This window comes from Camelina sativa, chromosome 11 (assembly GCF_030686135.1).
Source record: "Camelina sativa cultivar CO46 ecotype springtype chromosome 11, ASM3068613v1".
NCBI classification, from domain to species: domain Eukaryota; kingdom Viridiplantae; phylum Streptophyta; class Magnoliopsida; order Brassicales; family Brassicaceae; genus Camelina; species Camelina sativa.
Window position 1 is genome coordinate 30,267,554 of NC_141890.1, and position 24,075 is coordinate 30,291,628.

A 24,075-nucleotide genomic window follows, 5' to 3' on the forward strand; every position below is an offset into this window, starting at 1 on the left:
ATGCCACTAACAGTACAACTTATAGAGTCTTTAACAAGAGAACAAGTGATGTAGTATTTTTCTATCAATTAAATTATCAATCCATAATTTACATTAATCAACTCACTAAGAATACACAAAGATACTTAATCTATTCTTAAACAGGAAAATGTTCTTTTGTCACAATCTTAACTAACAAACTGATTCAAAGAAATAAAACAAGACAATTCAAAACAAGCAAAATCAAAGAAACAGAACACAACTAGCAACAAGCTTTAAAAATCAAGATTAAACAAGTGAACCTTGGGCAAGGTTATTGACTTGGGAGATAGCTAACCAATCCTAGATGTCTAAGAAACAAGCAAGAACAATCCTATGGCTAAGAACACTTATGCAAATCAATCCATTTCCATGATAGAGATTCCTATGCTAATCAAGTGATAATCAACAATTTCCAAAAGCAATCACAAGGCAATCATGCATTATAAACAAGTCTAAATACCACTAAGCACCCTAATCATCATTTTCCATTGGCTAGGAATGCAAAGCTCTTGATTAATTTGGTTCAGGAATTTCATCAAACACTTTATGGGCATGGAAATCCTAATATTTAGAATCAAGCTTGATCAAGGCTATCTAGCATTATTAACACTAATCAAGATAGGAAATACATAAATAAAGCCTTAGACATCAAAGATCAATCATCTATCTCCCTAATCTACCTAGCCCAAAGTTCTAAAAGGTCTACTCACTCATGGTTATGATCACACAAAGGTAGAGGTTTGATCTTTGTGAAATCATAATTAGAGATTATAGAATAGGAGATTTGAATAGAAATTGCTATTAAAAACTTAGAAGTATTCAATCATTCAACAAACCAAGAGTAAACAAGCTTAAGAACCCTAAGTGGCTGCTAAACAAGAGATAAATCTCCCCTTAATAGGGTTAGAGTATTTATAGCAAAATAAAAGGGAGCCGGGTCAACCTAGTTCAAACCGGCCCGGATCAAAACTAAAACAAGTGTGGTGATAGTCTCACACGACCATGCTTTGGCTGCTGGTCCTGACCGCTGGTCTCACACGGCCATACTTTGGCCGCTGGTCTTGGCTGCTTGTCTCACACGGCCATACTTTGGCCGCTGGTCTTGGCCGCTGGTCCAAACAATCAGTGCACGTCTACTCTTCACTGGGCCACTGTTTGGCCGCTGCTCCAAACGATCTTCCTCTTACTGAACTCTATCAGCCTGCTCTTGACCGATTGGGATGGCCACTGGTCTTCACTCGACCACCGTTTGGCCGCTGCTCCTGGTTGCTGGTGGTTCTGGTCATGTGCCTCTTCTCCACTTCATTCTTCGATGCTTCTTTGCATCAAAACAAGCCCAAATGCTCTAAATGTGTTGAGATTACTCCAAGAACCTGAAAGATAACACACTAGATGCAAATGCTCCTAAAACAACCTAGGATGACAAGATTATGCAACAAAACTATGCAAAAAAAAGGCTTCAAACCCAACATAAACACAAGATATCAACTCCCCCAAACTTATCTCTTGCTGGTCCTCAAGCAAGAACCAAACAAAAACTGAGAGAGAGAGGTTTGAAAAAGGGATTCAGAACCAAAAAGCATCAACAAAGGATTCAAACCACAGTCCTTAAATGTAATTCAGTGGTGCTAAGATCAATCAAAGTCCTTACAAATATTTTTCTATGCTTTTCACAATACACCACTCTAGTTCACTTTCTATCTATTGGTAAAGACTTGCAATCCTATTGAGCACCTCTTTCACATCCATTAAAGTGTTTGGTGTGATCTTGCAAATGGAAAATGAATCAAGCTCAATTGGTTTAAGGGAAAGGCTTTTTATAAAGTGGTTGGTAATGGTGGTTTTTGGGTGGTTTACTCTCAAACAAAGAGGAATGCTAGATAGTTGTGAAACCAATCTAAGACTGAGAATAATTTAGCCATACAAAGCTTAGCTCTTGATATTCTACCCACCTAGAAGCTTTTCTATCCTTTTTTTCATCTTTCTTATCTTTCTTTCAAACCCAAAAACACAGCCTTATTCAACTTAAACCCTTTTTCTTCTTTACTTATGGTCTTAAACTTTTGAATATCTTTAAGGCTTCACTTTAAACACAAGCTCTCATCATTTTTTCTTTTTTTCTTTTTTAAAACTTCCTTGAACTTCTTTTGATGAACTCCGATTCTCATTAGACTATGCCTTAGCATTCTTTTTTTTATGAAACTTTTCTAGGAGACAACATCTTGACTTTTCTTTCTCTTTTTCTTCTTAAGAGACTTAGAGCTTTTAACCAAACTTAACCTTAGAGATAAATCTTTTCTTTTCTTTTGACCAAATAATTCTTTCCCCTTTTTTTTATTCTCTCTTATTTCCAAACCTTTACCCAAATCAAAATTCTAACCACCTATTTCTTTCAAAACCAGTCCTATTAGCTAGCTCTAAAAGTTCCAAACCTAGCTAAAACAAGAGCCAGTTCTTTGTCATTCTCAATAATCTCAAGATTTCACAACCTATAGCATTATCAACAAAGAGGCCTCACTCAACAAATTATCACAAGGCTTGAAAGAAAAGGTTGGGGTTCAAAGGTATGACAAGAGATTGGGTTAAACAAAATAGAGTGGCAATTAGAGATAGTTAACCCAAATGAAAAATTCCATGAGCTAGCATTCATAGTCCATAAGCAAGATATTTTAAAGATCAAATTAAAGTCCAAATAATATAGAGATGCAGCAATGATCAAGTAAGCTTTACACTAGAAGAAAATGCTTTCAAGTGATACAATGCTTTAAGCTTAGACTCTTCATTTTTTCCCAAAGATTAAACAAGCACCAATGAACTATAAATGAGGGTTGTGGATTCAATCCTAAGACTCTACTTTTACAAGGCAAATTCATCATTATCCCCAATGCAAATGCATACTAAATGCTTCTAGACTCAATCCTAAACACAAGAATGAATATGCAAAGCTAAATGCATTTTTTGGTTTTAAACTTTTTCAATTTTTTTTTTTTATTTTTCTCAAACATAGCTATTAACAAATGCATGACACTAAAAAATAAAAATCAAAACAAAACACAATGTTAGATGGTTAGTCCCTCCCCCAAACTTAATTCACACAGTCTCTGTGTGAGAAAAGCTGGGAAAGAGACGAACAAGACAAAAAATAAAACTCTATGTACAAGGACTTGGAGTGTACCTCTAGTTCATGGAGAAGTTAAGAGAGTAGGAGGAGTTACTAGTGCATGGTGTTGGAGACCTCTCTGCTCTTCTCTTCCTCCTTTGTCTCCTCTCATATGATGAAGCTCTTTGTAGGTCATAGAAACCAATTGCAGTACTAGCTTCACCATGGACTGAGTGTCTCTCCATCTCATCCTCAACCTCATCTGCTTGTTCCTATCTTGAGTCCACAACAACTTCAGGGTTTGGATTTGAGATACTTGCAATGTCAAGTTTTGCCTCCACATGCTTCAATCTCTTTTGAAGACCTTTCATTCCCTTGACTAACTTCTTGATGTTCTTCCCTTGCCATTTAGCCAAACGCTGGAGAAGATGGATGTGGGTGTGTGCTTCTCTAAGAGACTTGTTTGTAGTGGCTTCTTCAAATGGCTGGAAATCATACCTAGCACTACCATAAACTGGGCTGGGAGGAGCTGCTTGAGAAGTGTCCTCTGCTTGTTTTCTCCCCTTCTTTGAAGTTGTTATTGGAATCACTGACCCATCATCCTTAGAGGAGTACAGGAAGTCATCTTTAATCTGGCCGTATATTCCATACCTCATATAAAGGGTTGTGACATCCTTTTGAGGGAGCAGGAGCCTCTTCTTTTGCATGCTTTAGAAAATGTAGCCATAGCAGACATAGAAACCTCTCTCAGTTTGGCCATCCAAATAAGTAGTCTTCTTGAGGTAAACTGGGTCAAGCCTTGCAATGTCATGGTCAAACTCACCAAGCTCAACTCCTTTTGCTTGCAAAATGGGGGTGACAAGTCCACCCATACTTAGAACAGGGATTTTATCTTTTGTTGTCCAAACCCAATCTTGGTAGTGAAGCATTTGATGAAGAAAAACAGCAGCAACACAAGTATTTTCAGCATTGGAGAATGAAGGATTCCTTTCTTCATAGGTTCTTAAGAAAGGTTGCAGCCCTGCTAGAAGACATCCAAGTTCATTGGCTAGAACTCCTCCAGCTTCTCTTCTTGCAAAAGAGTGTGAGAGAGGACCTTGTGAGCATATCTCACTGTAGGATGTTGGATGCCTGAGTTCTTAACTTGACCAGCTATGTATCTTCCCACACCAATATCTTTCCAAAAAGAATCATACTCCTTAGGGTTAGTGTTGTATTCTAGCCTTGTTCCTGGTTGAAAACCATAGATAGCTTCCAACTCTCCAAAAGTCATCTTGTAGTGCTTCCTTTGAACTTTAAACTCAAAATGCCCAAGATCATTATTCTCCTCCACCATCTTATCTTCATAATAAGTCACTGACAAGGATGCAAGGAACTCTCTTGTTGGCTCAACATAGGTGGGAAAAGCCATATTGAAGAACTGTCCTAATCCCAAAGTTGTGAAGATAGTTTGCATGTCTTCAAGGAGGCCAACATTGTGAAGGAATTCATGATCTGGATATCTAGTTAGAGCAAACTTGACCTTCTTAAGGTGCTTCATCAGTTGGGAATAGGTAGGCTTCTTCTTGATTGGTTTAATCTGCTTTTCCTTGGCAGCTGGAGGTGGTGGACTCACTCTCACTCATATCCCTTTCCTCTGAATCATATTCCTCAATCACAAGCTCCTTACTCTTCTTGCTTGCTAGAGATTTTTGTTTACCAAGTGAAGACTTATACTGAGTTGCTTTCTTCTTCTTCTTCTCAACAACCCTTTCTACAACCTCCTTTGCCTTGGTTTGTTTTTCTCCAGGTTTCAAGTTGGTTCTACCCATTGTTCCTATCAAAAATACAAAAACACTTGAAAAATATTAGTAAGGCTCACTAGGAGCCACAACTTGAATCCACAACAAACAAGTGCTAAGAAGTATTTAAGAGATAAATCAAGTGTTAAGAAGTATTTAAGAGACAAATGTGAACCAACTAAGATACAAACTTTACAATCAAACTCAAAATTACTTCTTAAAAATTTAAGAACTCAATAAACCATCAAACATGATCAATTGGTCTCCAAAACTGCTAGTCTCTTCCAGGATGTTTAATTGAACAATAGACAAGGTAAAGAAACAATAAAACTTAAATTTCCTCAAATTTTTTGATTTTAAGTACTCTCAAGAACCCTAAATGCTCATAAATCAAAAATTTCAAGAATAAACACCAAACATAGCAATTCAAGCGAAATTGGAACCAACTAACATCAATATAAAGCTAAACAACCTAAAATCAATGCATAAATAACTGGCTGGTCGATTCTAGCACATATGGGGTTCAAACTTGAATGAGAGAAAAGGAGAGATAGAATGTCTTACCTTGTTGTCGATGAGTAGTGAAACAGAACTAGCAGGTGGGGTTAGAAGTAATTAAAAGAGCTTGCAAAACCGAAACCAACACACCAAAAATCTTTGAAATCGATTGAGAGATGGGAGAGATACAAAGATTTTAGTGTTCTAAGGGTTTTAGGAGCTTGAAATCGACAAAGAGAGGAGAGATAAGAGAGTTTCGGGTTTTAGGAGGCTGAGAGAAGGAATAAACCGGCCAAAATTGATTTGAAAAGTTGAAAATCAAACCGGTTTACTAGGGGTGGACCGAATTAAACCGAGAAGGAGAAGGAGACTTACCTGGATGGACTCCAACGACCGGCCTTTGCCCGATGGTCACAGCCGATGGCCTCACTCAGCGACGGTTTACCCGATGGCCTGGACCGCTGATACACTCGATCAAAATCCCTCAACGCTTCACGCGGCCAATGCTTTACCGATGGTCTTGAACTGATGGCTTCACACGGGCACGGTTTGGACAATGGCCTGGACCGCTGATACACTCGATCAAAATCCCTCAACGCTTCACGCGGCCAATGCTTGACCGATGGTCTTGAATCGATGGCTTCACGCAGGCACGGTTTGGCCGATGGCCTGGACCGCTGATACACTCGATCAAAATCCCTTGTTTCACTCATCACCCTCCAACGGCCACGGTTTGGCCGCGTCTCTTGCCCGCTCATGGTTGCGATCGAAGACCTGCTTAGCACCCATGAGTCTCAATCAGCCAGGCTTCATATGTTCAACACCAAGTTCACACAAGTCTCCCAAGCTTCCTATTGCTCAAAACTCAAAAACACAAAACCTAAAACACACATACTAACAGAAAAGTAGAAGATATTTACATAAGGATACCATGAGAATGCCTCCCAAGTGCGCTTGGTTTACGTCTCTAAGCTTGACGTTACCGCACCGCTTAGGTGTCTTGAGGTTCTGAGAGAGAAACAGTTGTTCCCTCCTCAATGAAGTCATTGGCTAAGTAGTGCTTCAACCTCTGTCCATTAACCACAAACTCTTTTCCAGCCTTGTTCAGCAACACCAAGGCTCCATAAGGTCTAACCTCCTTGATCTTGAATGGTCCTGACCAGCGGGACTTGAGCTTTCCGGGGAATAGCTTCAAGCGGGAATTGAACAGCAACACCAAATCTCCTTCTTTGAAAACCCTTGGAAGAATTCTCTTGTCATGGAATGCTTTTGTCCTCTCCTTGTAGATCTTTGAACTCTCATAAGCTTCAAGGCGGATTTCCTGTAACTCATTCAATTGTACCAAGCGTTTCTCATGAGCATTCTTGATATCAAAGTTAAGAAGCTTGACTGCCCACATTGCCTTATACTCTAACTCAACTGGCAAATGACAAGATTTTCCATAGAGAAGGTTGAATGGAGTGGTTCCAATTGGTATCTTGTAGGCAGTTCTATATGCCCATAGAGCATCATCCAACTTCTTTGCCCAATCTTTCCTTGTGATACCAACTGTTTTCTCAAGAATTGACTTGATTTCCCTGTTTGAAATCTCAACCTGACCACTAGTTTGGGGATGGTAAGGTGTAGCAACTTTATGCTTCACTCCATGTTTCTTAAGAAGACTCTCAAAGACCTTGTTAACAAAGTGTTTTCCTCATTCACGAATGACCACTCTTGGAATACCAAACCTTGGAAAAATGATTGTCTTGAACAACTTCAACACTACCTTTGCATCATTGGTAGGACTAGCTATAGCTTCCACCCATTTAGAGACATAATCAACAGCCACAAGAAGGAAATGGTCTCATGAAGAAGGAAATGGTCTCATGAAGTCAATACCCCATACATCAAACACTTCAACTTCTAAAGTAGGAGTTTGTGGCATTTCATTTCTCCTGCTGATGTTGCCTTTTCTCTGACATGAATCACACTTGGAGATGATCTCTTGAGTGTCCTTGAACATAGTTGGCCACCACAAACCAGCTTGAAGAATCTTTGTGACTGTCTTGAATGTAGCAAAATGACCTCCATAGGCTGCTCCATGACAAATTTCTACTAAACCTTCTATCTCTTCTTTGGAAACACATCTTCTATAAATCTTGTCCTTACAAAGAGTATAGAGGTAAGGTGCATCCCAATAGTAGTTGTTGATGTCCCTGAAGAACTTTTTCCTATCATAACCAACCAGATTTGGTGGCTCTATTCCACAAGCAAGATAGTTAACAAAATCAGCATACCAAGGACCATTCTCTTCCAAACTCATGACCTCTCCAAGCTTTTTCCAAGTCTCATTGGTCTTTTCAAGGAGTTGAATTGCCATTATCTGCTCTTCAGGAAGTGCATCATTGATTGGAATCTCATTCTCAATCCTTAATCTTGATAGATGATCAGCTACTCCATTCTCAATACCCTTCTTGTCTTTAATCTCCAAATCAAACTATTGAAGTAGCAATATCCATCTCAACAGCCTTGGTTTAGCATCCTTCTTTGCTAAAAGATGTCTCAATGATGCATGATCAGTATGAACAACCACTTTTGAACCCACCAAATATGACCTGAACTTTTCAAATGCAAAGACAATAGCAAGGAGCTATTTTTCTGTTGTAGCATACTTGACTTGAGCTTCATCCAAGGTTCTACTTGCATAGTATATAACATGAAGCTTCTTGTCTTTCCTTTGACCAAGCACTGCTCCAATTGCATAGTCACTAGCATCACACATGATTTCAAATGGCAAATTCCAATCTGGAGCTTGAACTATTGGAGCACTAACCAACTCTTCCTTTATCTTCTTGAAAGCTTGAAGACACTCCTCATTAAACTCAAATTCAACTTCCTTACACAACAATCTTATAAGAGGTCTAGCAATCTTTAAGAAGTCTTTAATGAACCTTCTATAGAATCCAGCATGGCCTAAAAAGCTTCTTATCCCCTTGACTGAATTTGGTGGTGCTAGATTGGTCATCACATCAATCTTAGCTCTATCAACTTCAATGCCTTTCTCAGACAACTTCAATGCCTACCAACACAATTCCTTCTTTCACCATGAAGTGACACTTTTCCCAATTCAAGACCAGATTTGTTTCCTCACACCTCTTAAAGACCCTGCACAAATTAGAAAGACAACCAGAAAAAGAGTCTCCATAGACAGAGAAGTCATCCATGAAAACCTCCACAACATCCTCAATTAGATCAGAAAAAATTGACATCATGCATCTTTGGAAAGTAGCTGGAGCATTACACAATCCAAATGACATCCTTCTATAAGCAAAAGTACCATAAGGACATGTGAAAGTAGTTTTTTCCTGATCATTGGGATGTATGGGGATTTGAAAGAAACCAGAATAACCATCAAGAAAGTAATAATGAGTATGACTAGCAAGCCTCTATAAAATTTGATCAATAAATGGTAAAGGAAAGTGATATTTTCTAGATGCAGCATTAAGTCTCCTATAATCAATACACATGCGATGTCCAATTATTGTTCTAGTAGGAATCAACTCATTTTTATCATTCTTAATAACTGTAACTCCTCCTTTATTTGGCACCACATGTACAGGTGAAACCCATGTACTATCTGATATAGGATATATGATGCCAGCATCAAAGAGTTTAAGAATCTCTTTCCTCACCACATCTCTTAAGTTAGGGTTTAACCTTCTTTGTGGTTCAATGGAAGTCATTGATTCATCATCTAAATGAATCCTATGAATGCAAAGAGTTTCATAAATGCCTTTAATATCATCAATTGAATAACCAATAGCTCTCCTATACTTTTTTAATTCACCTAGAAGAGTAACAGTTTCTTGTTCACTAAGTTCTTCATTGATAATGACAGGATAAGTAGAGTTTTTACCTAGAAAAGCATACCTTAGCCCCTTAGGGAGTGGTTTAAGTTCAATCTTGGGTGCTTTAAGCTCACTCCAATCTTCATTTGAGTCTACTTCAACTGAACACACCATTTGCTCTTTCAACTCAAGGAAGCTTCCATCATCACTAGCAGGCTTGTGAGAGTCAAGAATCTTTTCATACCCTTCACTATCTTTCTTTAGTAAACCAAACTCTCCTTGTTTAACTGTCAAGGTGTTTTGGAGCTCATCTTTTATTGCCAATTCCTCCAAAAGCTCATCACCTAAAGCTTCCATCTTCTCAATGTAGAAAATTTGACCATCAATTGTAGGCTTCCTCATCACTTTGTTGATGTCAAAAGTCAGGGCTTCCTTGCCCAAATTCAATTGAATCTTCCCACCTTTCACATCAATCATTGTTCCTGAAGTTCTTAGAAATGGTCTCCCCAAGATGAGTGGATCTTTTGGTTCTTCATCCATTTCAAGCACAACAAAGTCAGTTGGGATCTCAAAATGGCCAATCATCACTGGTAGATCTTCAAGCACTCCAACTGGTGTTCTAACTGACCTATCAACAAGAACAAGGGTGATCATACACTTCTTGTAGTGAGTGAAACCTAGTGATGCTTTGGCAACTGAGAGAGGCATCAAGCTCACACTAGACCCCAGATCACATAAACAATGGCTAAAAGATAGAGGTCCCAATGTGCAAGAGTGAGTGAAGCTACCAGGATCTTCAAGATTCTTTGCTACTACCTTGTTTTGAATAATAGCACTGCACTCATGAGTTAAGATAATCATTCCTTGTAGAGCTTTCTTCTTCTCCAAAACTGCATCCTTGAGGAACTTGTTGTATGATGGGTTAACCAAGAATGCATCTATGATAGGCATTGTAATAGTAACATCTTTCATTTGTGCATCAAACATAGCTCTATACTTGTCCACCTGTTGCTTCTTAAACCTACCAGGAAATGGCAATCTCGGTTCATATGGTGGAGGCACAAATAGAGTTTCTTTGGCAACAGGAGAGATAAGGATGTGGTACATTCATTTGTTGTTGAGGTTGGGAATAGCTTTGAGGTTTGGCTTGGTAATTCCCTTGAGGTTTTGGCTGATAGTTGGGTTGGGAAGGAAAACCAGGTGGTTTTTATGGTGGATAACTCTGATCTTGTGGGTTCTCCACATTGGTGCTGCGGTAAGAGAGGTTAGGGTGGTTACGGTAATTGGGATTGAACTTATTATACCCTTGGCCACCTACATAGTTGACCTCTTCCTGTCCTTCAACACAAGCATCCATACCTTCTTGATACCCTTGATAGACATCACTCTCTATAACAAAGTGGACTGGCTTTTGATTGGCAAGAATCATCTTATCCATCTTGTCATTCAATGCTTTGATCTCCTTGCGGTGTTGCTCATTCATATCAGTATAATCCCTTGGAGTTCTATCATAATCCTCCCCATAGTTTCCATCACTTTGAGCAAGATTCTCAACCAGCAACATTCCTTGTGCAGCATTTTGACCCAAGAAGTTCCCATTGCTTGTTGTATCAAGTAGCATTCTATACTAAGGCATAACTCCTATATAGAGTGTACTCAACTGTGACTCCATGGAGAAACCATGATATGGACATTGAGAGATGTACCCCTTGAATCTTTCCCATGCTTCACAAAAACTCTCAATTCCCTTTTGAGCAAAGCTTGATATCTCATTTTTTAACCTTGTTGTTCTCGTAGTGGAGAAGAATTTGAAGAGGAAAGCCTTCTTACATTGATCCCAAGAGGTGATGGTGTTATGAGGTAGATTCTTCTCCCAAATGTGAGCCTTATCACCAAGAGAGAATGGGAAGAGGCGAAGCTTGAAGGCATCTTCAGAGATACCATTGATCTTAACAGTCCCACAAAACCTATCAAATTGGTCCAAGTGATCAAGAGGGTCTTCCATTGCCAAACCATGAAATTTTGATCCTTGCACCATGTTGATAAGACTGGCCTTTATCTCAAAGTGATTGTTCTCAACTGGTGGAGCTCTAATACCAGTTCTATGTCCATTGACATTTGGTGCATCATAGGCTCCAATGAGAGGGGCTTGTCTTGGTATATGGTTTGGAACTCTGTCATCATTGGGCTGGCCATTTCCATTATGACCAGCAGCAGGAGGAGGGTTGTTCTCCATAGCTTGGCGGGCTAATCGGCAGTTCTCTCTTTCAAAACGGTGAATGTCTTCAACAGGTTCAAATAAATTGGCTTGGCCTTGACTTCTCAAGTTCATACACCTTGCAAAAGAGAATTCAAAACACCAAAGCAAACCAAGTAAGTAACAATGTAAAGTAAGTGAATAGGCTCAAGCAAAGTTGAAATCCTAATGGTCAAATTGAATGCAAATGGGCAACACCGCCAAATTGATGTAATAATACATCAAGTTGAAATCCTAATGGTCGTTGTAGTATAGTGGTAAGTATTCCCGCCTATCACGCGGGTGACCCGGGTTCGATCCCCGGCAACAGCGCCAAATTGATGTAGTATTTTTCTATCAATTAAATTATCAATCCACAATTTGCATTAATCAACTCACTAAGAATACACAAAGATGCTTAATCTATTCTTAAACAGGAAAATGTTCTTTTGTCACAATCTTAACTAACAAACTGATTCAAATAAATAAAACAAGACAATTCAAAACAAGCAAAATCAAAGAAACAGAACACAACTAGCAACAAGCTTTAAAAATCAAGATTAAACAAGTGAACCTTGGGCAAGGTTATTGACTTGGGAGATAGCTAACCAATCCTAGATGTCTAAGCAACAAGCAAGAACAATCATATGGCTAAGAACACTTATGCAAATCAATCCATTTCCATGATAGAGATTCCTATGCTAATCAAGTGATAATCAACAATTTCCAAAGGCAATCACAAGGCAAGCATGCATTATAAACAAGTCTAAATACCACTAAGCACCCTAATCATCAATTTCCATTGGCTAGGAATGCAAAGCTCTTGATTAATTTGGTTCAGGAATTTCATCAAACACCTTATGGGCATGGAAATCCTAATATCTAGAATCAAGCTTGATCAAGGCTATCTAGCATTATTAACACTAATCAAGATAGGAAATACATAAATAAAGCCTTAGACATCAAAGATCAATCATCTATCTCCCTAATCTACCTAGCCCAAAGTTCTAAAAGGTCTACTCACTCATGGTTATGATCACACAAAGGTAGAGGTTTGATCTATGTGAAATCATAATTAGAGATTATAGAATAGGAGATTTGAATAGAAATTGCTATTAAAAACTTAGAAGTACTCAATCATTCAACAAACCAAGAGTAAATAAGCTTAAGAAACCTAAGTGGCTGCTAAACAAGAGATAAATCTCCCCTTAATAGGGTTAGAGTATTTATAGCAAAATAAAAGGGAGCCGGGTCAACCTAGTTCAAACCGGGTCAAACTCGGATCAAAACTAAAACAAGTGTGGTGATAGTCTCACACGGCCATGCTTTGGGCGCTGGTCCTGACCTCTGGTCTCACACGGCCATACTTTGGCCGCTGGTCTCGGCCGCTGGTCTCGGCCGCTGGTCTCGGCCGCTGGTCCAAACAATCAGTGCACGTCTACTCTTCACGCCCAAAGCATGGCTGCTCTTGGCCGCTGCTCCAAACGATCTTCCTCTTACTGAACTCCATCGGCCAGCTCTTGACCGATCTGGATGGTCGATGGTCTTCACTCGGCCACCGTTTGGCCGCTGCTCATGGTCGCTGGTGGTTCTGGTCATGTGCCTCTTCTCCACTTCATTCTTCTATGCTTCTTTGCATCAAAACAAGCCCAAATGCTCCAAATGTGTTGAGATTACTCCAAGAACCTGAAAGATAACACACTAGATGCAAATGCTCCTAAAACAACCTAGGATGACAAGATTATGCAACAAAAATATGCAAAAACAAGGCTTAAAACCCAACAAAAACACAAGATATCAAAAAGAATGGTGGTGGATTTTGTTAATGTGGTATTCGATGATAGGAGTAGACCTGTGCTGGTTCGTATCGAAGATGAAGAACATGAGATCCAACATATGCCAGTTGTAGAACCACATGTTCAGAAGAACACAAAAGAAACTGCATCATGTGACAAAAATGGAAAGGATGAGCAAATTAGAAGTATTAGTTGTTCCAAATCAACTACAAGTGCATAAGAACCACTCCGCAGCTGATGTAATTGGGAACATGGATGAAAGAACTACTCGACATTTTAAACTGAACTTTCAGGAAATGCTTCAACAATCCTGCTTTGTAGCACAAATTGATTTGTTTCAATACTCTTGCTTTGTATCTCAAATTGAGCCAAAGAATATCTTAGCAGCTCTTGATGATGAGTTCTGGTACAATGCATGTCATGAGGAGTTAGAGCAGTTTACAAGACTTGATGTGTGGGATTTAGTTCCAAAGCCTGATCATGTGAATGTTGTTGGCACAAAATGGATCTTTAAGAACAAGATTGACAATGAAGGATATATTGTCCGAAACAAAGCAAGACTCGTTGCTCAGGGATACTCGCAAGTTGAAGGTGTAGACTTAGATGAGACATTTGATCTAGTTGCACGCCTATAGTCCATCCAATTGTTACATGGTATGGCTTGTCTGCTCGACATTCGGCTCTATCAAATGGATGTTAAGAGTGCTTTTCTAAATGGGTTGCTTCAAGAAGAGGTGTATGTTTCACAGCCAAAAGGATTTGAAGATCCACACCATCCTGACTATGTTTACAAACTTAAGAAGGCCCTCTATGGACTCAACCAGGCCCCTTGGGCATGGTATGAGCGCTTGACCCAGTTTCTACTATAGAAAGGCTTTGTAAGAGGGAGTGTTTATAAAACCCTTTTCATCTATCAAACTTCCTCTACAATATTGATTGTGCAAATCTATGTTGATGATATAGTTTTTGGGAGCACTCAAAAGGAGCTGGTTGATATGTTTGTCAAGAAAATGACTAAGGAGTTTGAAATGAGTATGTGTGGAGAGCTGAGTTACTTTTTAGGACTACAGATTACACAGTCTAATGAAGGCATTTTTATCTCACAGAGTACATATGCCAAACAGCTTGTGAAACGGTTTGAAATGCAGACAAGCAAGCCCAAAACAACTCCTATGAGCACATCGTGTATCTTCACTAGAGATGAAGCCGGTCCAAAAGTGGATGAGATATTATACCGTGGGATGATCGGTAGCTTACTGTATCTTACAACAAGTAAGCCTGATTTGTGCTACAATGTTGGAGTTTATGCTCGATATCAATACAGTCCTCGTCTGTCACACTTAACAATTGTCAAACGAATCATCAAATCTGTTAAAGGTACACTAGATCATGGTTTGTATTACTGATATAATCGTGGCCAGAAAGGAGACAGAAGCTGCAGAGAAACCGGATATCGTGGGAAGGATCACTCGTTCAAGAGCTAAGGAGATGACCAAGGAATCTCATTCACTCATAGCTGACGACTTCATGGTTGTCTTTTTTTGTGCGAGTTTACATCAACCGGACAATGGGGTTTGATGGTGAAGAGTGGTCTTCATCAACTTGACATTGGGAGTGGAATCTCTTACTTGAAAAGGTATGCTCCTTCTTTGTCACTGTATTTTTGTTCTTAGGTTAGGCTTGGCTATGTTTTTGGGTTAACCGTTTGTTGATGTGTTTTTTCTAACAATTGTTTGAAAATTTTCATAAACCGTAACTTGTTCCTTTTATGTCACTGTAAATTTTCATAAACCGTATGAAATTTTTCATAAACCGTTTGTTTGTTTTTTTATCAAAAGAAAGCGATATTAGATTTAAATCTTAATTAAAAAAATAATTTACTGGTTTATTCTCAAAATGATTAAAAATGAAATTAGTCTTGACTTTAAACACACCTTTGATGTGCTTTTGAACACAAAGATTTTCTGAAAAAGTTTTCAGTTGTCTATTCAAAGTGATATACTGAAAAGTATATCTCCTTTGTACAAACCAGTCATTAACTTTAAACAAACCTTCACCTCAATATAAACCTTCAATGTTAACTTTAAACAAACACTAACCTAATCCATTAACCTTTTCTCTACAACACAATCAATGGATTCTCATAAACCTTTTGATAGTGAATCGCAAAATTTCATGGATCTTTTGAATTCTCAAAAAAATTCCAACGCTTCTGCTAATTCCGAACAAACCTCTCACCCTGTCCAATTTAGCTCTCCTTTCTCTACTCAGCCTACTCAATTTTGACCTCCCTTCTCTTCTCAGTCTATCCAATTTAGCCCTCCTTTCTCTTCTCAGTCTATCCACACTAGTCATCTATTCTCTTCTCAACCGGTTAATCTTAGCACCCAATCAGATTCTCAAGACTGTATAGAGGTTACGCAAGATGACCATGAAGAAGATGGAGGTAGAGTAAGTAGGAAGAGGTGGACTACAGAAGAGGATATCCACCTCATAAGCGCTTGGTTAAACACAAGAAAAGATCCTATAGTGAGTAATGAGCAGCGGTTTGGTAGCTTCTGGAAGAGGGTCGCAAACTACCACAAATCAAATGGTGGAGCATCCGGTTCAAACTGTCGAGGGGATAGTCAATGTAAGGCCAGGTGGAACAAAATAAATCATCAAGTTAACAAGTTTGTTGGATGTTACACACAAGCTAGTACTAGAAAGAAGAGTGGAGAATCAGAAGACGATGTGATGACTATGGCGCATGAGATTTATAAGAACGACATTAATAAGCCATTTATTTTAGAGCATTGCTGGAGGGATTTGAAGCATGATCAGAAATGGATGACTGAGGAATGTAGTAACAAGAGGACCAAGCTTGCTTCAGACGGAACATACTCATCGAGTTCAACCAATGATGGAGCTGATGTGAGGCCTCTGGGGGTTAAAGCTGCTAAGAAAAAAGGGAAGAAACCGGAAGTGATTACTGATGTGGAGGATGGTTCGGTAAAAAGGTTAGACCGGATCATAGCAATGAAGGATCAAGAACAAGCAGCTAAAGAGAGACATGCCAAAATGAGATTGCTAGACAGCCTGATTAACACCCGCTGAAGTTATACTTAGGGACAAGCTCCTTGACCAAATGTGTACACACATCTAGGTTTAACTCTTGTTGTGTTGCAACATAATTTTTGAAAATTAAACTTGTTGTGTTTTAGACTTGTGAAACTTGTTTCTTAGATTCACTTGTTGTGTTTTAACTCTTGTGTTACTCACTTTTGTTGTCTTTTTCTTTTTTTTCAGGTTTCGGGTCATCATATGTAGTTGTGTTGGTGTCACAAGAAGGGAAACAACTCTTGATGTGAAGTGAATGGAAGATGTTTGAATGTTAACAAGTTTGAATGTTTTGTTTGTATTTGTGTCGGCTTTTGAATGTTTTGTTTGGTTGTGTGTCGGCTTTTGCCCTTTTGTAACTCTTGTATGTCTTTTGCCCTTTTGTAAGGGTTGTATGGCTTTTGCCCTTTGTAAGGGTTGTATGGCTTTTGCCCTTTGCAAGGACAGTCATGACTTCTCCAGCCCGTGAATGTTTTGTTTGGTTAACCCGTGAATGTTTTGTTTGGTTGTGTGTCTTTTGTAAGTCTATATATTGGACAAAGTTTTCACAACTGCATTTGCTTCTCATCCGTTTCTTCTCTTCTGATTCTTCTCATCTATTTTCTCTTATTTTCATATCGTGTTTTGTTACAAAAAAACATCTTCATTACAAACTCATTTCCATTACAAAATAAACCTTAGTACAAAAATGTCTAATTGGAGTTCTGATGAAAAAATTGATGAAGAAATTGATGAAATGGTAGAGGAGGAAGTTGATGAAATGGTAGAGGAGATCCAATACAACTACTCTCATCCAGAAGTACCAACAGCTCCTATAGTCCGAAGGGTGCACATTAATAGAAACCGCGAAGAAGGCCACACTCGATTATGGAATGATTATTTTAGTGAGAATCCGACTTACATTCAAGATATGTTCCGCCGTCGCAATAGAATGAACAAACCATTGTTCATTCATATTGTTAGTACTATTGAGAATGGAGTCTCATACTTCAGACAAAGACGAGATGCTACTGGACGGCTCGGTCTTTCAGCACTTCAAAAATGCACAGCAGCTATCCGTATGATGGCATACGGATGTGCGGCAGATGCGGTGGATGAATATTTACGACTAGCTGAAACAACCGCTTACAAATGCCTTGAAAATTTGTAGAGGGGGTTATAAATCTTTTTGGAGACGAGTATCTCAGACGACCGACAGCGGAAGACCTCCAACGATTACTGAATATTGGAGAACATCGCGGTTTCCCTGAAATAGTAGGGAGCATAGATTGTATGCATTGGGAGTGGAAGAATTGTCCAACTGCATGGAAAGGACAATATTCACGTGGATCTGGAAAACTGGCAATCATACTAGAGGTTGTGGCATCACAAGATTTATGGATTTGGCACGCATTTTTGGACCACCAGGTACGTTAAATGATATAAATGTTTTGGACCGCTCACCGGTGTTTGATGATATCCTAGAGGGCCGAGCTCTGAGAGTTACATATGTTGTCAATGGACGGCAATACAAAATGGTGTACTACCTCACTGACGGTATCTATCCCAAATCGGCAACTTTCATCCAATCAATTACACTTCCACATGGCCATAAAGCAAAACACTTTGCTCAATGTCAAGAAGCATGCCGGAAAGATGTAGAGCATGCATTTGGAGTCTTGCAAGCTCGTTTTGCAATCGTGAAGAATCTCGCGCTTTTTTGGGATAAAGGAAAAATAGGGAAAATAATAAGAGCATGTATCATTTTGCATAACATGATAGTCCAAGACGAAAGACATGACTACAATTTCTACTATCCATCAGAGTTCCATCACGGAGAAGGAAGCGGAACTTCTCATGTCGATTTAGCATTTTCTACAAATATGTCAACAAATCTAAACAATTTGATGGGCAATCGAAATGACGTTCATGATCCCCAAATGCATGATCGTTTGAAGAAAGACTTGATTGAGCATATATGGCAAAAATTTGGTGCAACCCAACAATAAATCTTGTTCCGAATTTTATATAATATGTTTAATATTTTAATTTTGTAAGATATGTTTACTATTCCGAATTTTGTAAAATATGTTTAATATTCCAAAGTTTGTAAAATATGTTTAATATTCAAAAGTTTTATGTAATATAAAAATTTTAATAATTGTTTTGTCATTTTTGATTATTAAAGTTTGATAATTTATAAACACAAATTAAAAAATTATTATTTTAAAAACTGAGCAACCTTTTATAGGTTCTCTAGTGGAGGGATAATTTTGTTAAAATTCTCTTAGGGTTGCTTTAGTTAATTTAGTATTAATTATATAATTAATTAAGTCAAGAGTAACTTATGATGGGTTCTCCACTAATGATGCTCTAAGCTCCCCTACAAACTAACAACCCCTTCATTCATCAGACTCCGAGTCCACCATCTCCCCTTGCTTGTTTGGCAAAAATGAGTCAAAACACACAATTGAGATAATAAACAAAGAGCTGAGTCCGAAAGAAGAAAGATAAACTTACCTGCTGCGAGAGCATCCTGCAAGATCTTGATAGCCAGACGCATGGCTTTACGATCAGCCCCTGAATCAGCCTTAGGAGCATGGTGAACCAGTTCAGGCAGTGTTGTCTTTGCAGCAGTTTTGCGCGGAGGCGGTTGGCGATCAAGTACCACCGGATGCTAAGTTTGGAGTAGTTGATAGATCAGACTGGGAAACGGAAACCAAAACATGGACTGAGCTTGCAAACCAAGTTGGAGAATCTGGTCATAGACCATCCTGCCAAAATCGAACGGTATTTGATGCATGATCATATATATGACCATAGCTCGACCGGTTGAGATGTACCCGTTGTTGGCAGTCGGGGACCAGTTGCTGCAACACAGCTTGTGCAGCTCCTTGATGACTGGATTCCGAACCACTGCAGGGATCCACTGTTTCCATTGCTTGACCTTACCATCAGACATGAACAGAGCTAAATCCTCCTCCAATATTGCAGCAGTGCGTTGGCGTTGCTCACGAAGATTCACCGATCTGAGACCAAACAGTTCATTGATTCGTGCAGGCGAGAAGTCATACACCCAGTCACGCACGAGTACATCAACCGACTCAGTGTCCACCTTAAAAGTTGGGAGATTGGCCCAAAATTCGTAAACCACATCAGCAACATAGGGTCCTACTCCTGTCACGATCTTAAGCAACCCAGACCTCCTAATCAGGGACTTGAATGTCCCATCATCACCAAAGACAGCACTCGTTTCTGGGGCCAGGGTGCGAGCAGAAAAGGAAACATACCTACGTGCTGCCTCAGTAGAGATAAACCACTTTCGGTCAAACAGGGTAAGGACTGGACCACCAACTCGAGACTTGTTTGAATCCCTGGCAGTACACGATCGCTTGGCAAGGGCTCCCGAGGCAACCATTTCCGATTGTCGCTTGTGAAGGCGAGAGGACATGCTTGGTCCTGGGATCTCAACCGATGGATCAGAGTCGGAGACCTCAACCACGGAAGAACTGATTATGCCCTGCTTCTATTGTGGAGAGGCAGAGGAGGAGTCGCATGCAGCAGGGGACTGAGGCGGATCGGACACCGGGACAATTGGACCGACACGTGAGGATGCAGTGGTAAAGTGCTCAGGAATCTCCTCAGTTTCCAACCCATCGGGGTTGTAGAGAACCATGGTAGTACACGAAGGAGTCGTCGAAGTTATATCTGAAGAGGTTGATCCACCACCAGACAATTGATGTTCCACTGGAGTGATGTCTTACCGTGGTTGCACGAGTCGCTGTAGTCCACTCAGAATAGATTTCATCTCTACAACACGGTTAGCACATATTGACAGTGAAATAAAAAAAAATAAGATCAAGAAGGGGAAAACGATGACCGTTCAATGGACTGTTCGAATTTTTAGATGATGTGATAGGCCTCGATCCTCTTATATATTCCGTGTAACGGGCCAGGATGGGCCTGAGATACACCACGAAGAGAAGCCCATATTGACCTACAGCCACTTGCAAACAGCTTAGTGCAACAATGCTTAATCACGAGCTCGAGTAGAGCAATCACTTAAATTATTCCAGCTCATTGATTAGATGATTCAGACAACACAGAGAATTTCGTTTAGGGACCCAAAAGGAGATTGACACATGAATCATATTGTTGATGGAATTGAATACCTGGAAATTCCTCTTTTGTAAGAAGTGCCAACTTTCTCTTCAGGACTCACACCAAACACTACCACAACTGTCTGAATTGTCAAAAAAAATAGCAGTCGACAATGGTGGTTAGACCTTCACACTGTCATGCTTTCAATCCTTTTATGCCATCCAAACATGCATAGGCAGCTGGAAAATCCTTTGAGGAGGTCGAGAACCATTTTTTTTTTTTTTGATTTTTTTTTTGTATACACACATCTCTCATGTTCCACATGACTTTGTTTTCTCAAGCGCCACTTTGAGGTCCATATATCTTTGTGATTCAGTGATATCATTGACTTCTCAATCACTGAATCTTGTTTAATCTTTTGATGGAGTTGTGAGTCCCTGTCTCTCCTCGGCTCTTTGACCTCCTAATGACATGACAACATTTTACAAGAGGCATGGATCGGCATGATATGCAGCTATTTACCACACAGTCTTTAAGCACAAAGCAACATACTGATCTTTTATGTATCCTAGGATTTCCATGGTCTGATCTGGTGTGTGTCCCTATCATCCAATCAGCACCACTAAAACAAAGGATTAGATTTCACAGATCCCAATGGACTTTCTCAGATTTGTAAATCTGTTAAAGTCCAATAGCTTGGTAAATAAATCAGCTAGCTAAAATTCAGTGCTTACATGATCAATCTCAATCAGTTTCGCCTCAACTAATTCACGAATGAAATGATGTCTAATATCTATGTGTTTGGTTCGTGAGTGTTGAACATGATTCTTTAAAATGTTAATTGCACTTTGATTATCACAATGAAGAAAGATAGAGTCAGAAGCAATACCATAATCAACAGCCATCTGTTTCATCCTCATTAGTTGAGTGCAGCAGCTTCCTATAGCAATGTACTCCGCCTCAGCAGTTGACAGGGATACACTGTTCTACTTCTTATTGTGCCATGATATCAGATTATTTCCCATGAAGAAACATCCACCACTAGTGCTCCTGCAATTGTCTACAGAACCCGCTCAGTCTGCATCACAGTAGCCTGTTAAACTGATGGTTGTATCCTTGGTATAATAGATGCCAAGTTCTATTGTGCCTTTGATGTACTTGATGGTTTTCTTCACAGCCAGGAGATGAGATTTTTTAGGCCTTACTTGATATTTGCACACACACCAACAGCCAAACAGATGTCTGGTCGGCTTGCTGTCAAGTACTGGAGGTTGTCAATCATCCCTCGATACATCTTCTCATCAACATCCTCTCCAGTTTCATCCTCTGAGAGCTTGTCATTTCCACCCATAGATATTTTAGCCTTCTTACTGGTTGTGAGACCGAATCTTGTCACCAAAATTCTTGCATATGTACTTTAAGAAACAAAAATCCCATCAGCTGATTGTTGTACCTGCAAGCCCAAGAAGTAGGTTAGTTCACCACACATGCTCATTTCAAACTCATCGGTCATATTCCTCACAAACTGATCCAAAAGTTGCTGACGATTTGATCCAAAGAGAATGTCATCCACGTATATTTGCACAAACATCATGTCTTTGTTGAGACTGAGAACAAATAGAGTCTTGTCCACACCTCTACGAACATATCCTTGATATATAAGAAACGTCGTCAGTCTTTCATACCAAGCTCTAGGTGCTTGCTTGAGTCCATACAGGGCTTTCTTTAGTTTGTATACATGATGTGGATACTAGGGGTCCTCGAAACCCTTGGGTTGCTCCACATAAACTTCTTTATGAAGAATTCCATTGAGAAATGCACTCTTGACATCCATCTCATCCAATGTGAACTTCAAATCGCATGCCATCCCAAACAAGAAGTGAATAGACTCCAACCTTACAACTGGTGTAAAAGTCTCATCAAAGTCAACCCCTTCTACTTGTGAATATCCTTGAGCAACTAGACGAGCTTTATTTCTCACAATGCACCCATTTCCATCGCTCTTGTTTTTAAACATCCACTTAGTCCCTACAACATTAACATCATTCGGTCTCCTTGTTAGTTCCCATACATCACTGCGAGCAAACTGTTCAAGCTCTTCCTGCATTGCAGCTATCCATAACTCATCTACCAAAACTTCTTTGTGATTCTTTGACTCAATGGAAGAAACAAAACACCCAAACTACACAACTTCAGAGTCCTAAGACATTGGTTGAATGACAGATTTCTGCTTTTTCCCAGCGAGATGCAGAAAATCAATGTAATCGTTTCTCTGTATCAATTATCACCTCTTATTCACGATCAGAAACCTGGTTCTCAACATGCAAACCAGGTTCCTCCGTCACACATATCTTTAAGTTCCCTACTTGAATGGATCCGATTCTACATACTCTTTAATCACACAAGCAATATCGTCACAAAGGGTAACCAAGTTTGCAGCAGTTTTGTTACCGCGTCTTTCTCTCGAATATTATTAATCGCCGGGGGAAAAAAATCAAAATAATAGTTCGCATATATCAATCACACCATATCTAGATTAAATTTCCAAAAAAAAAAAAAAAAAAAAAAGCTTCAGTCTGCATATCAAGTACTTTACAGCAACTATCAAAGTAATTAACAGGCAAAACTCCTTCAACAGAGCTATATTGGAACTATACATTAAGTAATGTGGTGATAATTGAAGTGAGCTCTATGAATAGGACGTTGTATTGAATATTAGCTCTTTTGGAGATAGTATCATACAGTAGCTAATTCACCATAGCGTTTACCCTCCCTCATATTTCTTAGAGCCAATAACATCATGGCGCAGCTCTAGCTTCGCTTAGATCAGCAAAAGTTTCTTCGCAATTATTGGTATATATGGATGCCTCTTCGGTGTATATTAAACATAAAAGTGAAAGTGCAAAACCACATATAGTCTGCTTACAATATTGTAAGCTCTCACAAGTTCTGACGTGGTGACGTCAGTGTTAAGCATCTCAGATTAAAAAATGAAGGAAAAAAATGAGGACAAGAAAAGTACGAACCCTTATCTTTGTTCTTATATTGGTGATGGGGGGATTGAGACTTAGAAAGGTGTCACTGGTTTAGCCAATCATATTCTTACTTTTGCAGATCCTAATCCATGAGATTTGTTTGGCTTGGTAATGTTGATGATATATAGACATATTCCAAGTTCCGTAAACCCCAAGAGAAAGATTCACGAGCTTTACCATGCATTTTTATGGTAGTAGAGCTAGCCTTAAAATCATGAAGAAAAGAAAAAGAGAGAGACAAAGATGACAGGAAGTACCTTGGTCGAGGATAGCGAAATTTGATCCTCGATCGGTCAGATCAGAGACAAGCTGAGATGGAGACAGAGTTACAGATTTTTTAGATTATGTGCAACACATTATTGGGGTCCATCATAGATTGGTAATCCTTTACTAAGAACAAAAGATTTGAGATGTTGGGGGTTTTGGAAGATGGAGCGCTAATATTTAAGTTTAGAAAGCCCACATATGTACAATTAATCTCGTCTACAAGGATTATTAACGCATTTAATAACTTAAAATGGAAAAATAAAAACAAGAAAGGTAAATTAAATGAAACAGAGAGAAAGAGAATCATACCAACCGTCTAAGTTAGACGGTCTAAC

General features: G+C 39.2%; 2 protein-coding genes, 2 non-coding genes and 1 pseudogene across 4 annotated transcripts; 3 read left to right on the forward strand and 2 right to left on the reverse strand.

The window, feature by feature from the left end:
• Nucleotides 1–8,441: 8,441 nt before the first annotated feature.
• On the reverse strand, nt 8,442–11,559 carry LOC147934616 (uncharacterized; annotated as a pseudogene).
• On the forward strand, nt 10,904–11,010 carry LOC147934617 (small nucleolar RNA R71). The gene has a single exon (XR_015573346.1). It is a non-coding gene; the product is annotated as a small nucleolar RNA R71 (small nucleolar RNA).
• A 165-nt stretch (nt 11,560–11,724) lies between the features above and the next one.
• On the forward strand, nt 11,725–11,796 carry TRNAD-AUC (transfer RNA aspartic acid (anticodon AUC)). The gene has a single exon. It is a non-coding gene; the product is annotated as a tRNA-Asp (tRNA).
• A 5,866-nt stretch (nt 11,797–17,662) lies between these two features.
• On the forward strand, nt 17,663–18,346 carry LOC147934618 (uncharacterized). Its single transcript, XM_087472704.1, has one exon. The coding sequence runs from the start codon at nt 17,663–17,665 to the stop codon at nt 18,344–18,346; it is 684 nt and encodes a 227-aa protein (XP_087328830.1).
• A 400-nt stretch (nt 18,347–18,746) lies between these two features.
• LOC147934619 (uncharacterized) lies at nt 18,747–19,755 on the reverse strand. The gene is made up of 3 exons (XM_087472705.1): nt 19,108–19,755; nt 18,858–19,014; nt 18,747–18,775 (listed from the first exon to the last, which is right to left on the reverse strand). Exons 1-3 carry the CDS (start codon nt 19,753–19,755, stop codon nt 18,747–18,749), a joined length of 834 nt encoding a protein of 277 aa, XP_087328831.1.
• Between the last annotated feature and the right edge of the window lie 4,320 nt (nt 19,756–24,075).

Bases quoted from the DNA above. Each gene is read 5' to 3' on its own strand.
- LOC147934619 (XM_087472705.1), bottom strand. From the start codon at position 19,755: ATGGTTGCCTCGGGAGCCCTTGCCAAGCGATCGTGTACTGCCAGGGAT. The intron at 19,015-19,107 runs GTCTATGACCAG...CTCCAAACTTAG, and splicing joins CGTTCGATTTTGGCAGGATG to CATCCGGTGGTACTTGATCG. The intron at 18,776-18,857 runs GTAAGTTTATCT...TTGCCAAACAAG, and splicing joins GCAGGATGCTCTCGCAGCAG to CAAGGGGAGATGGTGGACTC.
- LOC147934618 (XM_087472704.1), top strand. From the start codon at position 17,663: ATGGAAAGGACAATATTCACGTGGATCTGGAAAACTGGCAATCATACT.